Source organism: Apostichopus japonicus, chromosome 9, assembly GCF_037975245.1.
Source record: "Apostichopus japonicus isolate 1M-3 chromosome 9, ASM3797524v1, whole genome shotgun sequence".
In the NCBI taxonomy this organism is placed as follows: Eukaryota; Metazoa; Echinodermata; class Holothuroidea; order Aspidochirotida; family Stichopodidae; genus Apostichopus; species Apostichopus japonicus.
In genome coordinates this window covers 2347767-2370754 of record NC_092569.1, presented here as the reverse complement: position 1 = coordinate 2370754, position 22988 = coordinate 2347767, and the positions used below count along the sequence as shown (strand labels likewise).

Sequence of the window (22988 nt, the reverse complement as noted above, 5' to 3'; positions counted from 1 at the left end):
TGCTTACAATTTTCCATCTTTCTTTCTCAAATTTAATGTCAACCCTTTTCTATTAATATGTTGACTGTCAGATTAAATAGCCGCTACCATTCATTCTCACAAGTTTGATGTATCAACAGGTCAAAATGTATGATATTTCATTATGGTGACCATGTAAGTTAAAATAAAATCCGAGGTTTGTCATATTAAAGAGAGATAACCCGAAAAATACAAAATAATACTTCACTATAAAGCATATACATATCTGATTTACAGGAAGAGAGAAAATGACATTTGAAACTTACCACAAAATCCCCAAAAATATTTCACAGTATAATCATGGTTGTGACGTAGCCATTTCGTCCAGACAGCCCGATTTATTTTGAGGGCCAAATTTATCGCTGGGTCCTGTTTCCCAAAAAGAAAACACACTTTCCTATAGTCATTATGCAGTGTAACACTATTTCCCTGTATAGCTGTAGTTTCACTAAACATAAGTATATTTCACAGTACAATCCTGGTTGTGACGTAGTCATTTCTTCCAGACAGCCCGAATTATTTTGAGGGCCTTTATCGCTGGGTCCTGTTTCCCAAAAGGAAAACACACACTTTCCTATAGTCATTATACACTGTAACACTATTTCAGACTATTTGCCTGTATAGCTGTAGTTTCACGAAACGTGTAGTATTGTAACTTACAACGGAGTACTATATGATTAACAAAATGAAGAGAATTATCCGTGCTATAAAAGCCAGTAAGTACTCAATAGGATTGAGAGAGGCTCGCTCACTTAAAGTTCAAGTTATTTATATTATACTCCTAATCTGTAAGTCAACTTTCGGTATAAAGAGTTGATCGAAACAATAGTTTCGATCTGTTATCGCCGGATTTTAATCCGTGTGCGGAAGTTGGAATGTCAAAATCTTCGTGGGGGGTTGTTTTGATCTTTTTGCAACACCTGTTCGTTTTGATAAATAAGCATGTGTACATTGTCTGTGTGGGGATACTTGATCCATTAATTGGGGTTGCATATATGGACGGAGGTGTGGAGGGGGGGGGGGGGGGGTGTTCGCACTGTGAAAACATTTAGGGGCTTTTCGTCATTTTCTTTCAACTGTACAGCAGATATGTATATGCTTTGGTGGAAGTGTTGTTCGGTGTTTTTCGAGTTATCTGTCATTGATATGAAAACTTCAGCACTATTCTTTGAAAAACTAATCGTTTTAACGTATGAACAGCTCATGTGAGAATGGTCACTGTATATAGAGAAACCCTCTCACCATGTTAACAGCTATAGTGTTAGCATGTTGACATACAGACTGAACATCTTTCAATGTGCCACCATTTCGTGTTAGAACGGCGGTGATTTTTAGTTTAACCATTGAAGGATGTCAACACCGTAAGTGACATGTGTATATACATAATGTACGGGCGCGTAGCCAGGAATTTGCCAAGGGAGGGGCGAAAATGTAGGCAATCAGAGCCGTAGATTCGGCATTGCAAACTATCTAAGCGTAGCGCCACTATGAGTTGGCGCGAAGCGCACAAGAAACTTTTGGCTCAAAATGCCTTCCAGATCGCTGGAAATGGCACTTCCCAGGCCTTGTAAGTTGCATCTTAGCATTTTCTCTTTTGAAATTACTAGCGATATCATAAAAAACATTTAAAAAAATATGCTCAAGGGGGGGGGCCGCTGCCCCCTTCGCCCCCCCCCCCCCCCCCCCCCCACTTGGCTACGCGCCTGATAATGTATGAATTATCCATATTTGACAACACTTTATTTTATATTTGCAACGAAATGTCCTTCTTTACTTATTTTTATTTGGAACGGCGCGTCGTGCTACCATTAAATTGGTACCAGAAAACCAGTAGGTTAAGAGAATATTCCTTAAATTTGATCTGTTTTATAGGGAAAACTGTTATATCTCTTTCCTAGCAATAAACGTTACCGTTGCATGAACCAGTGATTAAAGCAAAAAAAAAATTACCTGACATATCCTTTTATAAATGAATACTAGAATCTTCTTACTTCTCATGAGCAATACAGTTTGTGAAAAATATGAAGTTTACATAACCATACTGATATTACTTCAATCATAAGTACCATGCGTCTATCTGTCTGGTGTTTTTGCAACCAAATCTCTATTCGATATATTGATTTGCACAGCAAATATAACTTTCCATAAATACACGTAATATAATATGTTCGTGACAATTTCAAATGTGAAATGGGTGAGCCTATAATTCTAACTAATATATACGAGGTATACTTTTCATTATAAAGTGAGTAAGAATTATAAAGAAAATAAAAGGTCTTTTTAGTGAAAAGATTGTGACAATGTAAACGTTACCACTTACGATAATAATATTTACATTCAGACAAGAACGTTATCCAATCATAATTTAGTAATTTCGTTAGAACATTTTCTTTAACCTGTATATTTTTATGAAACATATTGAATGAAATGGCGTTTGGATCGCGATTAAAATGCTCCCAGTAAAGAATATCCGGTGACAATTATTAGCATACAATGTCGTTACGGCATTATAACATTAAATTGATGCAGCATCACTATTTCAAATGTATTCCTTGAACGTGCACACAATCTTTATCATGTTTGAAATAGTGCATTCAACTGTATATTTTGTTATCGAAACCTTGTCAATGTTACCGGCATGAATATGCAATAATGTTTGTTCAATTTACATAAGATGAATTATTCAGTGGGAGACGTTATAAGTGGGAGACGCCCTTCTCCTCGAAATAGTGATCTGAAAGTCCTCAAAGAGTTTACATTCTCCCCCCTTTATTTTTATTAAATTAAGAGCAAGTATTATAATTGCCGTATGTTGCCATACTAATCTAGCGTTCGTTTAATCGTTTTATACTTTTCAGCGAAACATGACATGAACACAGAATAAAATCTATAGCGGTTAAGTATACAATTAATTTGTTAAATATTTACACCCATAAAAGTGAGATAAATTAATTTGCATCTATATTTTCATACATATAATATCTCTATGGTATATAATTTTATATATAGCTTTTTTATCTTTGTTGTTGAATATGTATACATACATACATACATACATTTGAAGTTTCAATACAATTTAAAAGATTACGCTAAAATCTAAGACAACCTCACTAATTGCCGAAAACCCTGGTTGTTTAGTTGATTCGAACTCTGATTTATATATACGTGAAATAGATAAAAGAATTAAAATATTTGCAATGAAATTATAATAATAATAAGAGAAATAATAGAAAAGAAAAAAAGAAAAAGAAATTCCTGCTCAGGCAAAAAAAGTCAATTCGCAGACAAACATTTTATCAACAAAACTTTAACGAAATCTTTTAGCTCTCGGTGACATATTCAGCGACGTGGTGGGAAGTTTGTGTGTGGGTATCAATAACTAAGGGACTTTAATAAATAGAGCCTGGGAAGAAAATAAATGTTAGTACAGAAATTACCGAGACATGAGTTTTTTCTTTTGTGAAGTGTGTGGGTGTGTAAACTTTAAGAGGACATTAAATGATTCCTTCGGTAATTCACAAAAATAAACAGTTCGAAGTGTTAAAATCGACAGGTTTGAACAGTTGGGGTAATTGATGGGAACATTACACTCCTTGGCACCACTTCAAAATTACAGAGTAGTTCCGATCACTTTCAAAACGATACATATATTATCTAAGTTATTTACAAATGACTGCATTTGCTTGTATGCAGAATAACATTCACGGCATAACCCTATATACTCAAAGCCAATCTGTTCTGAATTACTACTACATGCGAGGCTTCTCTTTAAACATCCCAAATTACTGATAGAATCACTCAACAGCAAAATATAAGAATAAAAAGAATATGGAACAGGAACTAAATGATATAGGTTGCTCTAAAAGGTTTCAGGTCAATAAGAAATAAGATATTTGGTTGTAAGCAAAGAATGTTTAAGTAGCGAAAATATGACAAACTGTCAACACACAAAATGAAGCTCAAAGCAATGTTTCTGATGGGATACAGTGGGGGGCAATTTAATTGAGGTGTTCGATATCATATAGCTAAATGTAGGTAAAAAAATGGAAATGATTGGAATTGCCTTTAAGGAGACTTAAACTCAATTGATCATTATGAATAATGACGTTATTGTTACACACAATATTTACCTATTTACCAATATTTACTAAGATACTCCACACAGTGTAACTCTATATGGAAAACGGTAACTTCAGTATACGATGTCCCCGTTGTGCCGTATAGTTCCACGTTTAATTGGCATATTTTATTTTTTCTTAGTCTCCTCTAATGTTTAGATTTTGCCAAACGATCAATAAAAATTTATCTCAATTAACCAAATCCATAATTTTATTATGGATTCAGTGTAACATTTTGAAATCTCGCATTTTTTTCATAAAAAGGACCTAATGGTTTATTATCAAGAACGGTCATTTCTTAAACCATCTATAACGGGATATTAACCCCGGGAATGCTTTAAAATTTAAAGAGCAATCCTGTCATTTAAAGATAACTTAATGTAGCCTATATTAAAAAGATTTGCCGAAGAACATCCGTCGCAATGTTGCAATGGGCATCGGGTCCAATATGTGGCTATTACGCGATTTCTTATGCATGTACAATTAACCAATCACACAATTAACAATACAAGTTAAATAATAATTTCAATAATGTAGGAAAGAAAGTATGGCAATTCTTGATAACAAATTGTTAACATAAATATCTTAGCAAAGTTTATATCATTCCCCCATGACCTTCTGTCGAAATAAGATAACTAATTATGCACCATACATGCCTAAACATATGTTGAAACGAAGTTAGCGTATCTGAAATTATCATCAGTATTGTTGGATTTAAATTGGTCATCACATTTCTTAGCTCTGCAGTGATAAAATGACTCCTCTTTTGAGCTGATTACATCATGAATGAATGACGCTTACAATTATTACCTCCGTTTGATAATAGCTACCATTCATCAATTAGGATCTCACTTTAAATCTTCTGTGATCCATTGATCTACATTCTGAAGATGATTAACTATAACACGATGTGATAAACCATGTAACCAAGTTGAGGTGTCTTTAGATTTGGGATTTTGTCATTATATTTTATCACGTAAAACCCATGTTTGTATTGCACATTTCTACAGCCTTCATAAATCAACTTTGAAATGTTTTATGCGTAGAAAAGTCGCCATGCATTGACACTTTGATATGCGTTCGGTGCTACTTATCTGCGGTGGAAGACAAACCAGATCATTCTCTAAGATAAAACAATGGAGAAGTTTACAAAACAGATATCGAGAGAGGTGATGATGATAAGTGGCAGAGATAGGCCCCTAATGAGGTTTATAATTAATAACATCGCTGGACTTCCCTGAGTATAAACAGATGACAAAATATTAAAATGATGATAGATATAATATACTCTAGTATTGCACACATTGAATTACAACTTACCTGTAATGAAATGTTTTTTTTTTAAATTTATTTAAACATGTGGAGCTTTTAAAATAAATGTTCATGGATGACACCCTAAGAAATCTTCAAGCACGCAATTAACTAATGTAAGTTAATAGAAAAGATCTTTCTATCTCAACATCGAATTTCAACTATCGGCTAACGTACGTAGCGCCTGTGGAAGAATATTAACCGTGTAATTCTGAAGTATGATTCACTCTTGTGTATTTACTTCTGTGCTAACGTCCTCCAAGTCAAATTGTGAAGACCTGGATAGGTGCTATCACAACCATGCCTCACTGTGTAGTTGTGAGTGTTGTATTGTTTTGCATAAAGGGGTTTTTAGAGAATATTTTAATTCATAAATTGATCGGCAATATTGTACTTATCATTTGAATATTAAACATACCGACTCCTTTGCATTTGTTATTTCCATTTTGTTCCTTATATGTGGTTCTAAGAAAACCGCGGTATCCTACATCCAGTACTCACTTTGAAATCCAGTTGAGCATTTTGCAACCAATATTGCAACATACAGAGAGTGTTCTATTTTAAATCAGTGTTGCAGTTAAGGATAATTGATTTGTGTAACATTAGTGTTCTATCTTATAAAGAGCGTTTCACACCTTATAATCAGTGTTGAACATTACAATCTATGTTCCTATGTGCACATCATGTGTTGCATCTCTAAGTAAAGGTTGTATATTTTAATTGCTGCTGCATGGTAGGCTAGCATCAGTGTGATATAATTCGACCAACGTTACATTTCAAAATGAGTTTTGCATCCAACACACAAAACTAAGCATTTCTGACACATGTCATTAATGCTGCGTTTTCAAGTTTAAGCTTCACTTTAATATATTTTGCATATTGAAATCAGTGTTGCATCCCAATATATCTTCCATAATTGCTGTGTTCTTCAGCTTCACTTTTACTTGCACTTTATAAAGTAATGCTGCATCTTAAACTAAATTTTCCAGCAAACCTTCAGTGTTGTACACCCAAGTTTCTGTTACCTTCCATAATGCTGTGTTCTGATGCTTTATTTTCACCTTTCTGTGAGCTGGGATCAAGTCCATTTGGTAGACATATGTCTGCTTTCTTCGGGACGTCAGGTGAACTCTCGTTTGAGCCACAGTTTTGATGAGAACTTAAGAAATCAAGACTGGCCGGTCGTTTAGTCAGCTCTTCTTCTCTGCAGGCCTTGTTATCTGACAAATCAAAACTGGTTAGACACGAATCAGAAACTGGGCTTTCACTTGCCCTGGAATCAGATCGTGTATCGTATGCGTGTTGCCTTCTGCCATGAGGTTTCCGGTTGTGACAAGGGAACGTACCCGCGCCGGACGGGAAAGGAGGTCTCGGTCGATGTCGCCTTGCTCGTGTTCTGCTCGTCGCCTTCTTAGGTTGCTTCGATGCCGACGAGGGTCCGGAAATTGAATCTGAGGAGGATTGGTAGTTCTCATCATCGCCATCCTCGGTGCTATGTCTCCTTCCGACGGTGATTGGTGACAAGCGTTGATAAGTGTTATGAGCACCAGTCGTTGGCCCAACCGACGCACGACGTTGCTTTTGCTCAAAGTTGCCATACCGCCGTGCAGGAGACCGTTTCGCTGTCTTTGGCATCGACCGATGATCCCCGAGCAATTCGTTCGGACTCGAGTGTTCGGAAGATGGTGCTTTCGTCCATGCTGCCGTAAACCCATCTTCAAGTCGTTGAATAATAACATTTTCTGGTTTCCGGTCGTTGTTGGTATTTTCCGTACTTCCACCATCAGGCTTTGTCCTGTCTGTATTACATGAAGGTGAATTTAGCAAAGGTTCACTCTCAGATGGGTCTCCCCCAAGTTCCACTCTTGACTCTGCAGGGCTATGCGAGGGTTCTTTGGAAGCAATGGTAGATTCTTTGGAACATACCGCCGACACGGTTTTATCTGATATATTATCAGCAGTTTCATTTGCATAACTTATTTCAGTGGTAGGAGGACCCTTATCTAGCTCGTCACATTGCATATTGTGTTTCTCAGTTTCAATTCCATCCAGTTTACCGTTACGGTCCTCTTTCCCTCGTGAGCGAAATCTAGCTAATGCCCTATTGATCATTGGAAGAGGTAAAGTCAGTTTCGAAGTTTGCATATCTGCTTTTGAGGCGGAAGAGCCACTTTCACTGTTGTTCAATTTAGCTTTTGTACCTAAATAACCAATCGTCGGTAACGACGAACCTCTGTCAACTGGGCTAGGTAGAGATTCCATACCGTCGTCATGGCCTTGCTGCTGCGCAATCGCATCAGACGATTGCGTCTTCTCTCGTGGGAAGTGACGTGGTCCGAATGACGACGCATCGTCGTCATAATAATGGGTAATGTCTACCCCTCTCCTCAAGTCACAACTACTTAAAGTGGTATCTTTCTGGTCCCTGGTAGCTTTATCATTGAAATTGAGCAAATTTCCTGCATTGCGAGCCCTATCAATGGCCTCCCGACGTTTCAGAGCCTTTTCTTGTGCTCTCTGTTCCTTGTAAAAATCTGAGAAATTATTCACGATGATGGGAATCGGTAGAGCGATCATAAGTACACCACAAACACAGCAAAATGTGCCGATGATTTTTCCTAAAACAGTGGTCGGATATATATCGCCATATCCAACAGTGGTCATCGTGATAGCTGCCCACCAGAACGAAGCCGGAATCGATGTAAATTTGGTCATCCTGACGTCCTTTTCGGCAAAATAGGCGAGGCTCGAAAAGATCATAACACCTATCGCTAGAAATAACATTAGTAGTCCAAGTTCTTTGTAGCTTCTCTTCAGGGTCATTCCTAAAGATTGCAGCCCTGTAGAGTGTCTAGCCAACTTGAGAATCCTCATAATTCTCATCACACGGAAAATTTGGATAACTCTCCTCATATTTTGAAATTGCATTACGCCCTCTTCCGAACCGAGAAATAGCGTGATGTAATAAGGCAAAATGGCGAGAAGATCAATAATGTTGAGGGGCCCCTTGAAAAATTTCCATTTGTTAGGAGCTGAGATGAGTCTCAGTAAATATTCTAATGTGAACCAGACTATGCAGATTGTTTCAATGAGTGCAAGTGTCTCGTTATCTCCGCTGCCACCTTCCGGTTGAAAATCTTTGATTGTGTTCATGGAAAGTGCAATTGTGGAAGCTACGATGAAGAGGATGGACACGATGGCTACAACCTGGAGCAAAAAAATAAAGAGAGAGGGAAAAAATGTTTAAAAAATGAAATTTTGTAAAAAAAAGTATAATAAAAAATATATTAAAAAAACTGGCAACTGTGGATCTGAAAAAAAATCAAAAGGGTTATGTATGGTTACTGAATTACCTATAATGTAGTAGGTATTTCCATAGACTGAAAAGTGGTTATATTGATACTGCATGGAAAATAAATATCAGTGTTCCTTTCAACTTCAAATTACAAATATTTCTCTCTTGGAGAAGGTTGTTAAAAATGCCGGGAACATTTAATTCTGTCAAAGATATTAAATTTGCATATAATTTTAACCAAATGATTTTAAGTTATAAAATGAGAAAGAAATTCACATCATAAGAAAATATCGAACCTCATAAATAAAGTATTTGAATTCGGAACTGTTCTCTGACACCCACGCTTTAACATGCATTTTGTAATTAAAGCCAAACTTGTTCACATGCAACAGTTTAATGATGATGATTTAATTTCATATTTAAGGGAATTATATACAGAGAAGATAAAATCAGGGTGGGCTGCAGTCATTATGAAAGTTTGCAAACAATTTGAAGAAATATTCTTCCAATAACGATACTTCATGTTAGTGACGAGTAATAGCTTCATGACCACTGAAAATGACATGACACATGGTGATTCGCGATTGTAATTATCTTTCTGACGCATGAAATGTTTAATCAAAAGAAGAAAATTGATGGTAAAAATAAAGTAAGATTTTCCCTCCACATTTAATACCCTTCCCAATGACAGAATTGCTTTTTTTTAAATAAATTAGGTGAGTTCTGTGTAAATACCAGTCCAATTCTCTCTCTTTTCATTGAGACATCAACACACCTGCACCTTAACATCCCGAACCCTACATCCCTCCCCCCCCCCCCCACCCACTTTCCTTTCCGCGTTCAATACCGCACCTCACGTAACTCCTAATCAAACTGGTGTAAAGAGGGAAAATTACATCATCCAAACAATGCTAATGAATCGGGTAAAGGCTTAAATCCCGGAGATCATAAAGAGTTAAAATAATAATTCGATTACTATATTGTTATGTAAATCAAGAAGTATTTGCCCAAAACAAAGGATGATTGTTTTCGTGTAAACGTCGCGTGCCATCATGTTTTTTTTTTGGTCATGGTACTGCAATATACTAAACACACTAAAAATACTGAGGTTTCGGGTAATTTTTGCTATAATTAAAATATTCCTGAAGAAGGGTAGGTTTGCGGACATCATACATAAATAAGTTAAATAAATGAGATATTTCATGCAAGATAATATATATATTGTCGTGTGCTTTTCTCGGTGTTAATTATCATTCGAATGCCTTTCAAAGCTTTATCCGTCTATTTATGAACGTGCTCCCAAAGTATGCCATAAAAAGATATCCACCAGTTAAGATATACTTAAAAACATCAGTCCATTTCATTTTTTCTGAATAGGCGCTATGTAAAGTGAACGTCAGCGATTAATAAAAACATAACTTATCAAGTTAGATAAAACTATAATTGAAACTGGAAATTCAAAGTGCTTGTTTAAATTTTTGATGATCTACTGTGGACTGGAAAATATTATTATTCTCAAAATAAGAATGAAAAATGACTCGTGTTGCTCTGCTCTCTTTAGAGATAAAATGTTCAAAAATCGCTAGATGCAGATGTCCTAGAAACTAACTGGATTGGTAGCATCACAGTTTAGTTGAAATGGTAAAATATGTATGACTATCTTATTAAGCAACAAATTATCTAGCCATGAATCACTGGGAGCCCTGCAAATATCGCAAATTATGCATCATTATGCGTGCGGAAACGACAACCTCGCAATGATCGCTTCAAACCGTTGCCATGGTAATCCCTGACGTTAGCAAGTAACAAGGTATACTGTAAGCCCTCGATTTTTCGTTTTACTATTTGAGCTTGTAGGAAATTGAAGGACTTCGGGTGAATACTTGTTGACAACTTGAAGGAGCGTTTGAAGCACATGTTGAAATCCTTGGGTCTCCGAAGCGTAAGTCAGGCAGAGTTTAAAACCACACGCGATAGTTTCTCATAAATAATATTTGCGAAACACTCAGAGGAATATTCTTTTACTTGAGGAATGTTTTTGTTAAATTTCAAAATGAACTCATGTAGGTGCTTTTTTCTCTTCTAATTTTGGTTAAATCATGAAAGATAAAGAGTTGTCAAATGGACAGTTTTGCATATAAGTGTGTCTGGCTTACATACTACGCCTTAAGTTATGTAGTTTGTACATTGCCCGTTAGTCGATACTTGTATGTACTTAACAGCGAAATTTATGTCTTCGAATAAAAAGCAAACATCTCTGCGGACTGATTGTTACTAACAACAACAATGTTGCTATAGATTATTTTTAGATGTCAATGTTTTTCGCAAAAGAATGTGACGTCATGTGTAGCATTGTTTCAACAATTATGTAAATATGTAACAACGTCGTAATGGCGAACGTAGTCTAGTATTGGTATGTTATAGTCCAAAGGAAAAGACAACTATGATTTCTAGTACTAAAGTGTTCTATATCTATACCTTTAAAATATGTTAAACCTATGGACTACCCATTTAAAGCTATATTGATGATGTCGTAGGCTTTTCGGTGCAGGTTTAAATGTCAAGGTTCATCCATTTGTTTGTATACATTATAATAACTCCACCGAAATATGTTCTTTTAAATTCATATTAACAATAGAACCCTTTTGGATGACATTCAACATCAGTATTCACTGACGAACTTGTAACCATTGTAAACATGTCATGCCATTAAACGTCTTATGCTATCCCATTGATTCTCGTTTTGTATATCTGTGGAAGTGACCTAATGGTCTCTGTATTAGACTTCATAGTCCAGTCATTTTTATTGATGAACATCACCTGTTTAAAGGATCGTTTCTCAACACTTGAAGAGTGTTATAGAAATGCAGCCTGGACTGATAGCATTGTTTTGTAATGGTCGAAATTTCTGACACTTTTGCGCCTGAAAATCTACCTTTAATTACAGTTTTTTTTTTACTTTTAAATGCCTTGATAAGCTATAGCCTTGAGGCGGTGTTGTGAGTGTTAGAAACAATATCCATCTATACAAAATATTGTAATTATTTATGTCATATCGGTTGTGTTTTCGTTTAAATTACGTATCGCTGTATATTGTATATATCGTATCTTCAGTGAATAACATATTGACTTAAGATTTATTCACGAGAAATTATTGTCCCAAATTACTGATTTAAACCTGATTTTAGCTTTCTACACGTATGAAAATAATAACAATACGTGGTTTTGGTTTCATTTCAGTAACAATTTACTTTGAGTGTTTTTATTCTTTAATGTTAATAAGAAAGTCTTACAATCAGCTTGTGATGAAATTAAGATGAGGTAAATAAGAAACCGATAGATTGACAGTAATAATTATGTATTCCTTAAATCGTATGACAGGCACAATGTCTGCGGCAACATTGTGCTACGGTAACCTTAAACCGTATAGTGAAGTCGTACATACATATTTCAGCAATAACCCATTTGCTCATATTAGACCTCAGACATTTTATTGTAAGGTTAGAATAAATCAAACCGCCAGACAGGATGTAAACACGTGACCGTCTAAGAATATTTATATAATCAGAATTCAGATACCTTGTCAGTGGTGCAGGGCTAGTCTTTCTTTCATATACAACGAATGTTTTCATTCTATCCTTAAAATGATAATGCAGTTAGATATTCTGAGATGAACATAAACTAGTCACCTATATATAATAGAGAGCCTGTCTACGTTTTGTTCTGTTAGCATTACAGGAGACACTAAACCAACCATAATCATTAGCTTACACGTATGCAACAATCCATACACGCGTAAACTGCTACGGTAAATTATAGAGCTGATACAAATACGATTAATATTTCAAATGAATATTCATGACCTCAAGTTGGGTCAAAAATAAGTAAGAATCGAAGAAATATAAGGAGAGCAATTCCCGCGGGAGTATTTTTAGAAGCTTCAAACCGAAAAGAAAAAAAAACATATGTGTTAGTAAGTAAAAATTATCTACGAAGTATCACTTTTAAGCATACTGAGATATCGTCAAGATACAGATATGTAATTAGCGTAACACACTGTTCTAATAAATTTCTAATAAATTCAGAAGAAGAATTAAAAGAAGAAGAGGTAGAAGGCTAAAACTAACGTAAATTTAAAAAAATAAATTGTTCCAAAGTCCTGACAACAAATGCTAAAAGTTAATTTATTATCTTCCATCGGTAAACCTATCGTTAACGAGTCGACCGACAGAATACGGGAGAGGGGAAGCAATTTATTTCAGAGGTTCATGAAGTGCCGCTACTTCAAGATATCAAGTAGCCAAGAAACCTGGAAACCTAATAGCCTTCTATGACTTGTGGGACTTTATTTATGACATCATATGCATGGGGCGCCGTGAATTATAAGAAACCATCGTCATTTACTGGGTGCCGTTCTGTCTATATCTTCTGGCAAAAATAAAATACCCGTAGCATAACAGATAAAGCATGGGGAACGTAACTCACATTTCAACAATCAACACTACACCTTACAGTATTTTATGGCAATGTTGTAGCATATATACACAAACTGGAAGCTAATCCATTCTTAACAACCACTTGAAGCTTACACATTTTCTTTAATTTTACTGTATAAAGTCTATACCTACAGATTCTTGCAGTTCCACATACTTACATAGGGGTTTTTTTTTGGTTATATATTCCTGATTTCGTTCTCATATATACATCATATCAGATACAAATGATCCTTGCTTGCCATTATTATTATTATTTTTTCTTGTTTAGTCATAATCCAAGAATTGGCGTCTTGCCAACATTCAAGAAGGTCGAGTAATCATTATATCGTAGAGAGGTAGTATATACCTATTAATCAAGTGGATATATAAAGTATATAAGATCGTGCTCCAATCAATTTTGGAATAAGTTGCAACAAGACCATGTACTCATAATATATGAAGTTTTGAAGTTGATGGAAGACGCTTTTTAACTAAAGCAAAGTAAAGGACAGCCGGCATGCTGTCATAAAGTTAGTAACAACAAAATTCAACCAAAGTTCAATTTTTTTCTTTTGATCGTTTCATTGATTTGGGACAGCTTTTTATGTTATTTTTTATTGTAAATCAATGATATGTATTTGTTCTGTCTTCATACCTAAACTTTACAGTATCAGCCACTAACTGCGCTCCATGTTTAAACTGTTCACGGTTTGTACAGGGTCAATGGAAGTCCTCGTTGATTCGTCTATCCAAAACAGAATATGCAGAGCCATCATCCTTTGACGTCATAAGGTGAAGCGACCAATTAACGGAAAGTATCGTAATGTACCGTATAGAGAGGCACTTGTCACGTGATGTGTTTGATTTTGAGAAATGGTCGGTTAACACCGCACTTTTTCAAATCACTAGTACAGTTAAATTTTGGTTTAAGTATTAAGGAAAATGTATACCAATTGTCTCCTCAATGGCCTTTAAGAGGGAGTATAACATGAAAAGAATCAGTCTAGGATAGTTGTTAGTGGGGAGGATTTGCAAAAGTCCTAGGTTCCAGTTCTAGGTTATAATTTCTCTGCGTTTCTAAAACTCTCTTAAAAAGACTATGCGAAGGGAATATCAATTTATATGGTAAAGTTGTTTAGTTGTTTCGAATCTTCACAAATTTTACAACCCATTATCTATATATTTTTCTTCGGTTTTAAATGTGTAGGTATAAAGGTAAGTTTAAGCGCTATAAAAAGACAAGATTATATTAACTAACTTCTTTAAAGGTAACCGTAACAATGACCCAGGCATAGTTTATGTATTTCTGTGTTTTTTTCTTCTTTTGAAGGGTTTTTCCTTCAGCATCTTTCTTCATTTCATTTATTATATGTGGGTTATTTTGTATTTAAAAAAAAAACATCATGGGGTAGCATAAAAATATAGTGTAACTCTCAGAGGTAAAAATTAATTAAGTTTAACATATTTTCAAGGTTTCTTTGGTGCGTATGTTATAGTGTATCCGACATTCCCTAATTCCATCACGGTCCCTCAAAGTAGTCTCAAATTAGTGGCTCAATATAGTCAACTCCAGTAATTCACGAAATACTCAACTTCACGTTATCGAAGTGCATGTTGAATCGTGTCTTGCTAATCTGAAACAGTCTGGGTCTGACCTACAAAGCAGGGCCGGACCAATATTCACGGCGCAAAAAAAAAAATAAGTAGGACTAAGAAAAAAAAAATGGCACCAGTTTGGGACCTTCTCTGATATGTAAATTAAATCTCGTTAACCTTGAATTCTTGTTTTTTCATATGACACATGTGAACTGCTATTTCATGCAATCTTGGAGGTATATTTTTCAATAATTTTCAATAATGATGACGGCAAGTAGGCTAAATGTGACTACTCTGGCATGGCAGGGGTCTTGTTTTCAAGCTCGGGAAGTGCCATTTCCTGCAATCTGGGAGGCATTTTTTCAAAATTTTCTCCATTACGCTACGCTCCAATCATGGTGACGCGTAGCGTAGTTTGACCTACCAAACGCCCCCCCCCGATAATTATGATAGATGGCCACACTCTGATCTGCCGTACCAATCCCAAATAGCTTCCGACGCCCCTGCAAAGGTCAACTTTAGAAATGAGCTATACCGAGTTAATGGAAACGGATACGAGACTTTCTTAAGAGAGACTGCATAAGTTGAGAAACTCATCTTATGTGGATGTTTTATGCCAGGAATTGAATACGTTACATTCATGGATTCTAATGAAAGGGATGTTGCTTAATCTACCGTATAAAGAAAAATACGTACTGAATTACTTAATTTAAGGAACCTAAGAAACCTATCCTACGGCATTTGCCATGGGTTAGACAGATGTTCCTTTCCCTGGGCAAAATAATATGCCTCCAAGAGATTTTACAATACATTCGACGGATATTCAACATTTGTTGGAACAAAGTAGTGTTTCTAATATATATATTAGAATACAAATGATTTTCATAAGTAACGTTCTCGTCGACTATTCCTTTTCTTTATTGAACGTATAGTTAAAATATCTGCTAACAGTGAGGATGCTTTATCGGAAACCTAGCCAGTACACTAATCAGGGAATTGATGTATTCCCCAAGATACACGCGCACTTAATACTAAGTAATAAAACTAAGGAATTAATTCTTCAAAATATCACGAAAGCCCTTGTAGCCTCGGGTCTCTTTCATTTCCTTCCATTTGAAAGGCTCTACCTTTTACTCCATAATAATCACTTCCGTCATCCATTGCATGGTTACCTGTTGCTATGGCAACGCTTCATTCAAGCTATACTGCCTTCCTGATAGCATCATACTAAATACAAATGGATTTTATGTTCAATAAGCTGATGTGTGGGCACTGGTAGACAAACGTGTGAGCTGGGTGAAAAAGGCATTCTTATTACTGTCGGACACAACAATATGAGTTTTGCATATTAGTGAGTTGCAGTTCAAGCCGATATGTATAATATGAATCCGCACTTAAATCTTTATCTATACGACTCTTACTATAGTAAAAGTAAATATTTCTTTTTAAAATCTGCAGTTGTATGAAGAGCTAAATAAACATATATCACAAACATAGTTTATATCATTGCTTAAGTAGCGTAGACATTATATTTTCTTGTTCATTCATTTAATATTTATTTCTGGCAATTTAACAGGATTATCACATCAGACAAACTGCAGTGTACACTTATGCAAATAATTTGTAAGTGCTTCTGTTATCTAAGTATACTTATTGGACCTTTGCTGCGCGAAAATGGAGAAAACAGAAGTGCTAAACATTAGATAGTTTAATGAAATGCCTTCAATAAAATAAAATATCTTGTGTAAGTAATTTGCGAGAATACAAATGACAAAAACACGTCATAGATATCATATAACTTTCCGTAGTCACACAGGTGTTAGTAAGATAGGCTTTCGGTATTAAGGTCCTAACTTAATTAATATATAATTGAGGTGAATATGATAGCCTTTGCTAAGGTAAGCACATTATTCCAAGATTCACATCACCTTCATGAAATAGGGACACAATGGCGCAGCAGTTTCTGCTTTTATCATTTAAATACTACCTTCAAATATCCCAATGGTAAGTGATATCAGCTATACCTGAGAAATTACACATTTATAATATGAGGTTGCTTTACAAATTTCTAAACACATCAAACGTGGGCTTTAGTGTTAAAGTATATGTATGCTGTTTACGTCCCATGAATTCTTACAGCTCGTTTTCCGACTGACTTGTATACGTCGGCGAGACATTAATACATAATATGATTAAGCCCTTCCTCATTCTCCGCTTGGTGTGAGTTTCATATCAAGGTACCGTCTTATATTTGTCACACTTTAGCTGATGTCACAAGACTGGATTCCTTAGCAACGCATGACTAGTAGATGATTACAAGATGACTTGCAAGGTTTCCAAAGGCACACTATACCGTCCATAATATTGTACATTTATTGTGTTGTCAGTTGTGGAATAGCAGAAAAAAATTAATACATGAAATGAAATATTAACAAAAGTTTCAAGAGTTTAAGATTATGTTAATTGTCATCTTGTGCCACGAAAGCATTCGGATGGCGCCTGTCCAATAATGCATTTGTTTCTTTGCCAACTAAAGTACATTTTATTTTGTGATTTTGTTTTTGTCATAAGCCTAAGCTTAATACTAAGCTTGATACCAAACAGAGACTTCTACTTACTTGTTGGTTGGTGGATTCATAAGGTTTGTATGGTGATTCAACAAATCACTTGAACAAAACTACGACCAAATTATTAAATACTTTAAAAAACGTTAATGCTAAAATGCCCCGAATCATGCTATTTGACGTAATGTGTTTATTTTGTTTACAATTTAAGAAGAAAATCGATTTCATCATGATCTTTCGACTGTTTGGATGCGTGTCATCAAATTGTGAAATTGTCACTAGTGACGTAATAAGGACGAATTCCAAAATATATATTAGGTAACTTGCTAACAGGGTTGCATAAGAGCAGGTGTATAGTAAAATATTGAATTCTCACGAGATAACCCGTCGATGTATTATCTTTACGATTTCATCTCGCTGCGAACCCTATACTTCATCTTGGTGAGAAAGGAAATAAACATCTCATTGGCATAAATAGATTGGTTACTCAATTTGATAAATATATATATTTTTACATTAACTAGTTTGTAGATGTTGGAACCTTTACTCGGGCTGCTATAGTCTGCTGCTTACGTTCCGAGGCGTGCATAACTATGTTTACAAACATTTTTCCCATGTCATGTTGGAGCAAAAACACCTCTTGAAATAAGTATTTCAAGTATAAACTACCTCTTTAGTGATCAAATACAAGATATTTCCCGCTTTGTTTATATCACACGAATTCGAGCGACAACTGAATTGCTTGCTTGTCAGTTTGAAACATTGTTTAATACTTAACGGTTTCTTTATTTCCCTGACTTTTTTATGTAGGATCTCTTTATCATTCTTGAGCTTTGTTAACCCTTTCCACCTACATTCTTCTCGACAAAATATGCGAATTATATTTGCCGTAATGTGTAAATTCAAATTTATTGACGATTCGGTAGGAAAGATTGCAAAAAGTGTCTTCTTAACACAAGCCCCCAAAAGACACCTTGAAGCAGCATAGCTAAGTATAGACACAACGACGCATATCAACAGCATCTATCAGTTATTCAAGATCATGCAAGAATCAGTTAATAATCAAAGGCTCTTATGAAATTACTTCATATGCCTTGAGACAAATAAGACATATTTCAAACAAATCTTTCCGATGCATAACCACCGTTCTAACAATCTTGGAACGTGCTCTTGAATGTCTTCAAACTTGCCAAACTTTGAAATTTTTCCTTCATTAATAAATTAAAATGATCGCCTTCAACACTGCAACAACTTTTGGAATATTTTACAATCGTACGTATTTATAATTTATAATTATAAATTTGAATAATAACTCGAATTTCAAATGGAAGTCAGCCCAAGACAGAATTCAAAGGTTTTCTAAGGAAATTTTGTCAGACTGAGTCTGTAATTTATCAATATAATTGTGTTCATATTTACAATATTTTTCACAGTATTTTTTTTGGGGGGGGGGGGGTTCTGTATGTGTCATACAGGATTCACAATCAAGTATATGTGGATATTTCTAATCTACTTGTTTATTTAATAAAAAATCTCTATCAGATATACAGAAAACGTTTTCAGTGTGACATTTTTAACTGTGCAATACTATACATATGCCTTCATACTATTGATTTCTTCAGCTTATAACGAAACCCTGCATTTTTAAATTAAAGTAAAAACCAAGATGTCGGCGTTAAGACAAAGTCGTATTGTATCACTGTACAATTTGCCATTTAATTACTCATGCTGTTTAACCACGTCAATCAAATAAACCTTCATATCTAGCCAGTATAATTATTATCTATCGACCCACTAATTGTTCAGTATTGACATGTTCATCCCTGTCCATTAGCCAGTGATATCTTACTGAAGAGCGCAAAGTCAGTACACGTACACACGCAGACACACACATATTATATGAGTATATACATGTGAATCGGGAGTATGTAAAGTGTAATATACGTTCTCAATGTATAATTGGCGTGCCATGTTAGCTTAAACTAACCCAGTATAGGTTTAAGTGCCACTCGAGCGTCTACAGTTCGGGATCGGAAATATTTCAAGGTTGAAATTCGCCATCTTATCAAGATGGCGGTATGGTATATATATTGTGAAAGATAAGCGCTACAACAGTCTATACACTTGAGATGTGTTAACGAGATTTGAGGTTGTACTGCAGAGCAGTAGCGAACACTACAGCTAAGTGGGCGTAACACAGCAATGCTTACAATGCATTCATGACTAGCTAATAATTTAATATGATTGTGACGTGATAAGTGTCTGTGAAACTTATGTCTGTCCGACTGTTATTGTAATATATCATTTATATGCATAACGCTTAAGGGGATCATCTTGTGTTGACCCCTGCACAAGCTAAATCAGGCCCTGTAACTACGCCATGATTAAGAATTTGCCATTTTTAGCTCGCTTTAAAGGTAGACCTCGAGGGGTGTACTAATGTAATATTACAACTTAAATACTGTAGAATTCTTCACATTTTCAAAGCATATACAATATATTATATCGCTAAACTGGGCTCTATACATACATTTTAATAGAAACGGCGTCTCCTTGTCATCACAACAAACAGTCCAACGAAACACTATCTTCCGTTAGAAGGAGGTTTCGTCTAACAAAGTCTCTTTAATATAAAAAGGGTACCCATCTACGAAAAGATAGCAAATTAGATATGTTCCATCTGGTTAGGTTTGTTATCAACATAAGACCGAAGTACTTTACATCAACGCAACTGATGCAGATAATTCATCTATCCAACATAATAATAATAATAATAATAATAATAATAATAATAATAATAATAATAATAATAATAATAATAATAATTATAATAATAATAATAATGATAATAATAATAATAATACTAATAATAATAATAATAACAATAACAACAATAGTAGTAATAATAATAATAATAATTATAATGTAGTTTAACCAACGTACTATAGCGGCACGCAGACAGCAAACATTACGCTGATGTGAAGCTCTGTAGAAATACTAATCCAATAACCACAGTGTGACATTTCCGCCCCTGCCTTACTGTCAATACATTTATCTTAGAACGTTTGTATTCTGTTTACATTGGACTTTACAAACTAATTTCTTGGACGAGCTTAATCATTCTGATAAAACCCGCAAACACACTTGTCAAATATAGTCTATACTACTAAGTATTTGCTGGTCCGAAATTAAATTTAGGGGCTAACGTCACAATGTTGTCACAGTATTAGATAGCCGCATTTTATTGGCAAACAATAACCATATATATATATATATATATATATATATATATATATATATATATATATATATAATATAATATATAATATTATATATAATATATTAATATATATATATGTGTGGGGGGGTGGGTGTGTGTGTGTGTGCGCGTGTGTGTGTGGGTGGGTGTATAGGTTTGGAACAATTGCTTTAGAATCATCTTTCCTTTCGTAACATTTTTCATAAATGATATGTAGAGGCCAATGTAACGCAGCATACTGCTTTAAATTTTACTCACGACTACCGTCTAATTAATATGAAGCGCAAATGTGTACATATGTTCAACATATATATATATATATATATATATATATATATATATATATATATATATATATATATATATATATTACTACTTTAAACGCTTTACGTTACCAGCTTTTTCGTTTGGCAATTTTAACACTTTACATGACTGCGATAAAAGTAGGAAACCTTTCAAGCTTTTTACCGGTCAAGTTAGGTTGAATAAGAGAGGTAGACTCCAAAATGTTCGCACGATCCAGAGAGTTCATACTAGTGTTAAGCATATGCATGGGCATCAGCAGGTGTCAGAAAGTGAGGGGGACACTATACTATCTAAGCGGAGCGCCACCATTGGTTGGCGCGTAGCGTACCAGAAAATTTTGGGTACATAAGACCCCCTAGATCGCAGGAGACGGCCTTCCTGAGTCGTTTTTAGTTACATCAGAACCAGATCTGTGAGGAGAAATTTTGTCTCACAAAACTAAATTCCGACAGAAAGTAGCCTACTGGTAGAAAGATGCCGTTCTGACACCAAGGGAGACGAATTACACAGCGTCCATCTCAAACGAAATATTGAAAAAGTGGCGCCGTCACCTCCGGGATGAGTGGAGTGGTATATATAATACATGCATGTAGGTGCGAGACGTCAGTTGTTATGTGCCCAGGTACTTTAATAATAATAATCAGAAAAGGCACCGCGCGCAGAGCGTGTGTAGCGCCTAGCCGGCACTCAACAATAAAGATCTACCATATCCGGCGAATACATGTGGCCTTAATTACTTAACCCCTACACCCCTATTCGTCCGTCCAGTCCAAGGGACTGGAGGTAGTGATATGAACATAGTAACTCATCACCATCTACCTGTATGGCTTACCTAATCCCTTGGAACCCATACAAACAACATGTGTGCAAGATTCAATACACTTTCGAATGGTCTCTCCCCCCCCCCCCCGAACGAATTAAATGGGCAGATTTAGGATATTGGGAGAATGGGAGATAAATGACGGTGCAAGTGATAGATAGCAGGGGCCCAGGGAGTCCAGATTTCTTGACCTTAAATAGAAAATTGCGCATATGCATGTGATTTTTTTTAATAACTACTCTGAAAAGTGGGTGGGACAAATGATATGATATCCCCTCCACTTTTGAAAGTGGGGGGACATGTCCCCCCCGTCCCCCACCTGTTGACGCCCATGAGCATATGTATCAAACTTATTAGAAAGTTTTCAAAATAGTTCATGTTTCCTCACGAGTGTAATTGAAAGGTAACTCGTTATGACATAAAAAAAATGAATTATTGAGCTCAATGGGATCAGTTTTTATCTTTATTGAAGCAGAAAATCAATATAGAAAGCTGCTCTTAAACATTTTAGACCACTCGGCATCAGCTTGTTTTTGCCGTTTGCAATGTAATTGTGCCTGTACTCAGTGTGTTTAACAGACAGGAACGTTGGCTATATTTCTTTCGTGTTGAACATCAGCCTATTACCAATAGAGAGTAATTGAGCATACATTATATGTATATGGTTTAATTAAACAGGGTATGTATTAATCAATGAATAGCATTAATACAGAAAAGACAAAATATACTGAATAATTCACATATACTATGAATCACTAGTGCACCGAATTCGTACACCGAATTGTAATCCCCCCAAAAAATGTATCAAACTGGATTTGTTGGGATTACACATACCCTCAGTTCTTACTGTAATCATAATACCACATGCTACCGATTTATAGCACGATCCAGGTTTTACTGTGGTACAAATCGTTACGATTTATATAGTAGTAACCGTGTCCTCTGTGTATCGGGTGGTAGAATTTACATGGGTGACGTTTTCGACAAATTAAGTAAGAAGGAAACGTATTTTTTAAGTTCTTTGCATTGATTGATATGTAGCAATTCGATCGATCGATACATCATACCGTATCTATTTGGACTACACACTGGACAGCCTGGTTCTAAAGAGTGTTATGTACATCTTCTTAACGCTAAAGATAAATCACTGACTTAATTATTGTAAGCGAACAAGTCTTGAACAAATAGTAACAGTCACAAAGTTTACTAATATCGAGGTATGCTAT

General features: G+C 35.3%; 1 protein-coding gene across 5 annotated transcripts in view; it reads right to left on the bottom strand.

The window, feature by feature from the left end:
• Positions 1 to 2966: 2966 nt before the first annotated feature.
• Positions 2967 to 22988, bottom strand: part of LOC139974403 (uncharacterized) — a 114344-nt gene continuing 94322 nt past the window's right edge. For all 5 annotated transcript variants that reach the window (XM_071981534.1, XM_071981532.1, XM_071981533.1 and 2 more), the window contains one exon: positions 2967 to 8654. In XM_071981534.1, the coding sequence (XP_071837635.1) occupies positions 6444 to 8654 (2211 nt within the window). In that variant the 3' untranslated portion in view covers positions 2967 to 6443. The remainder of the gene's footprint in view (positions 8655 to 22988) is intronic.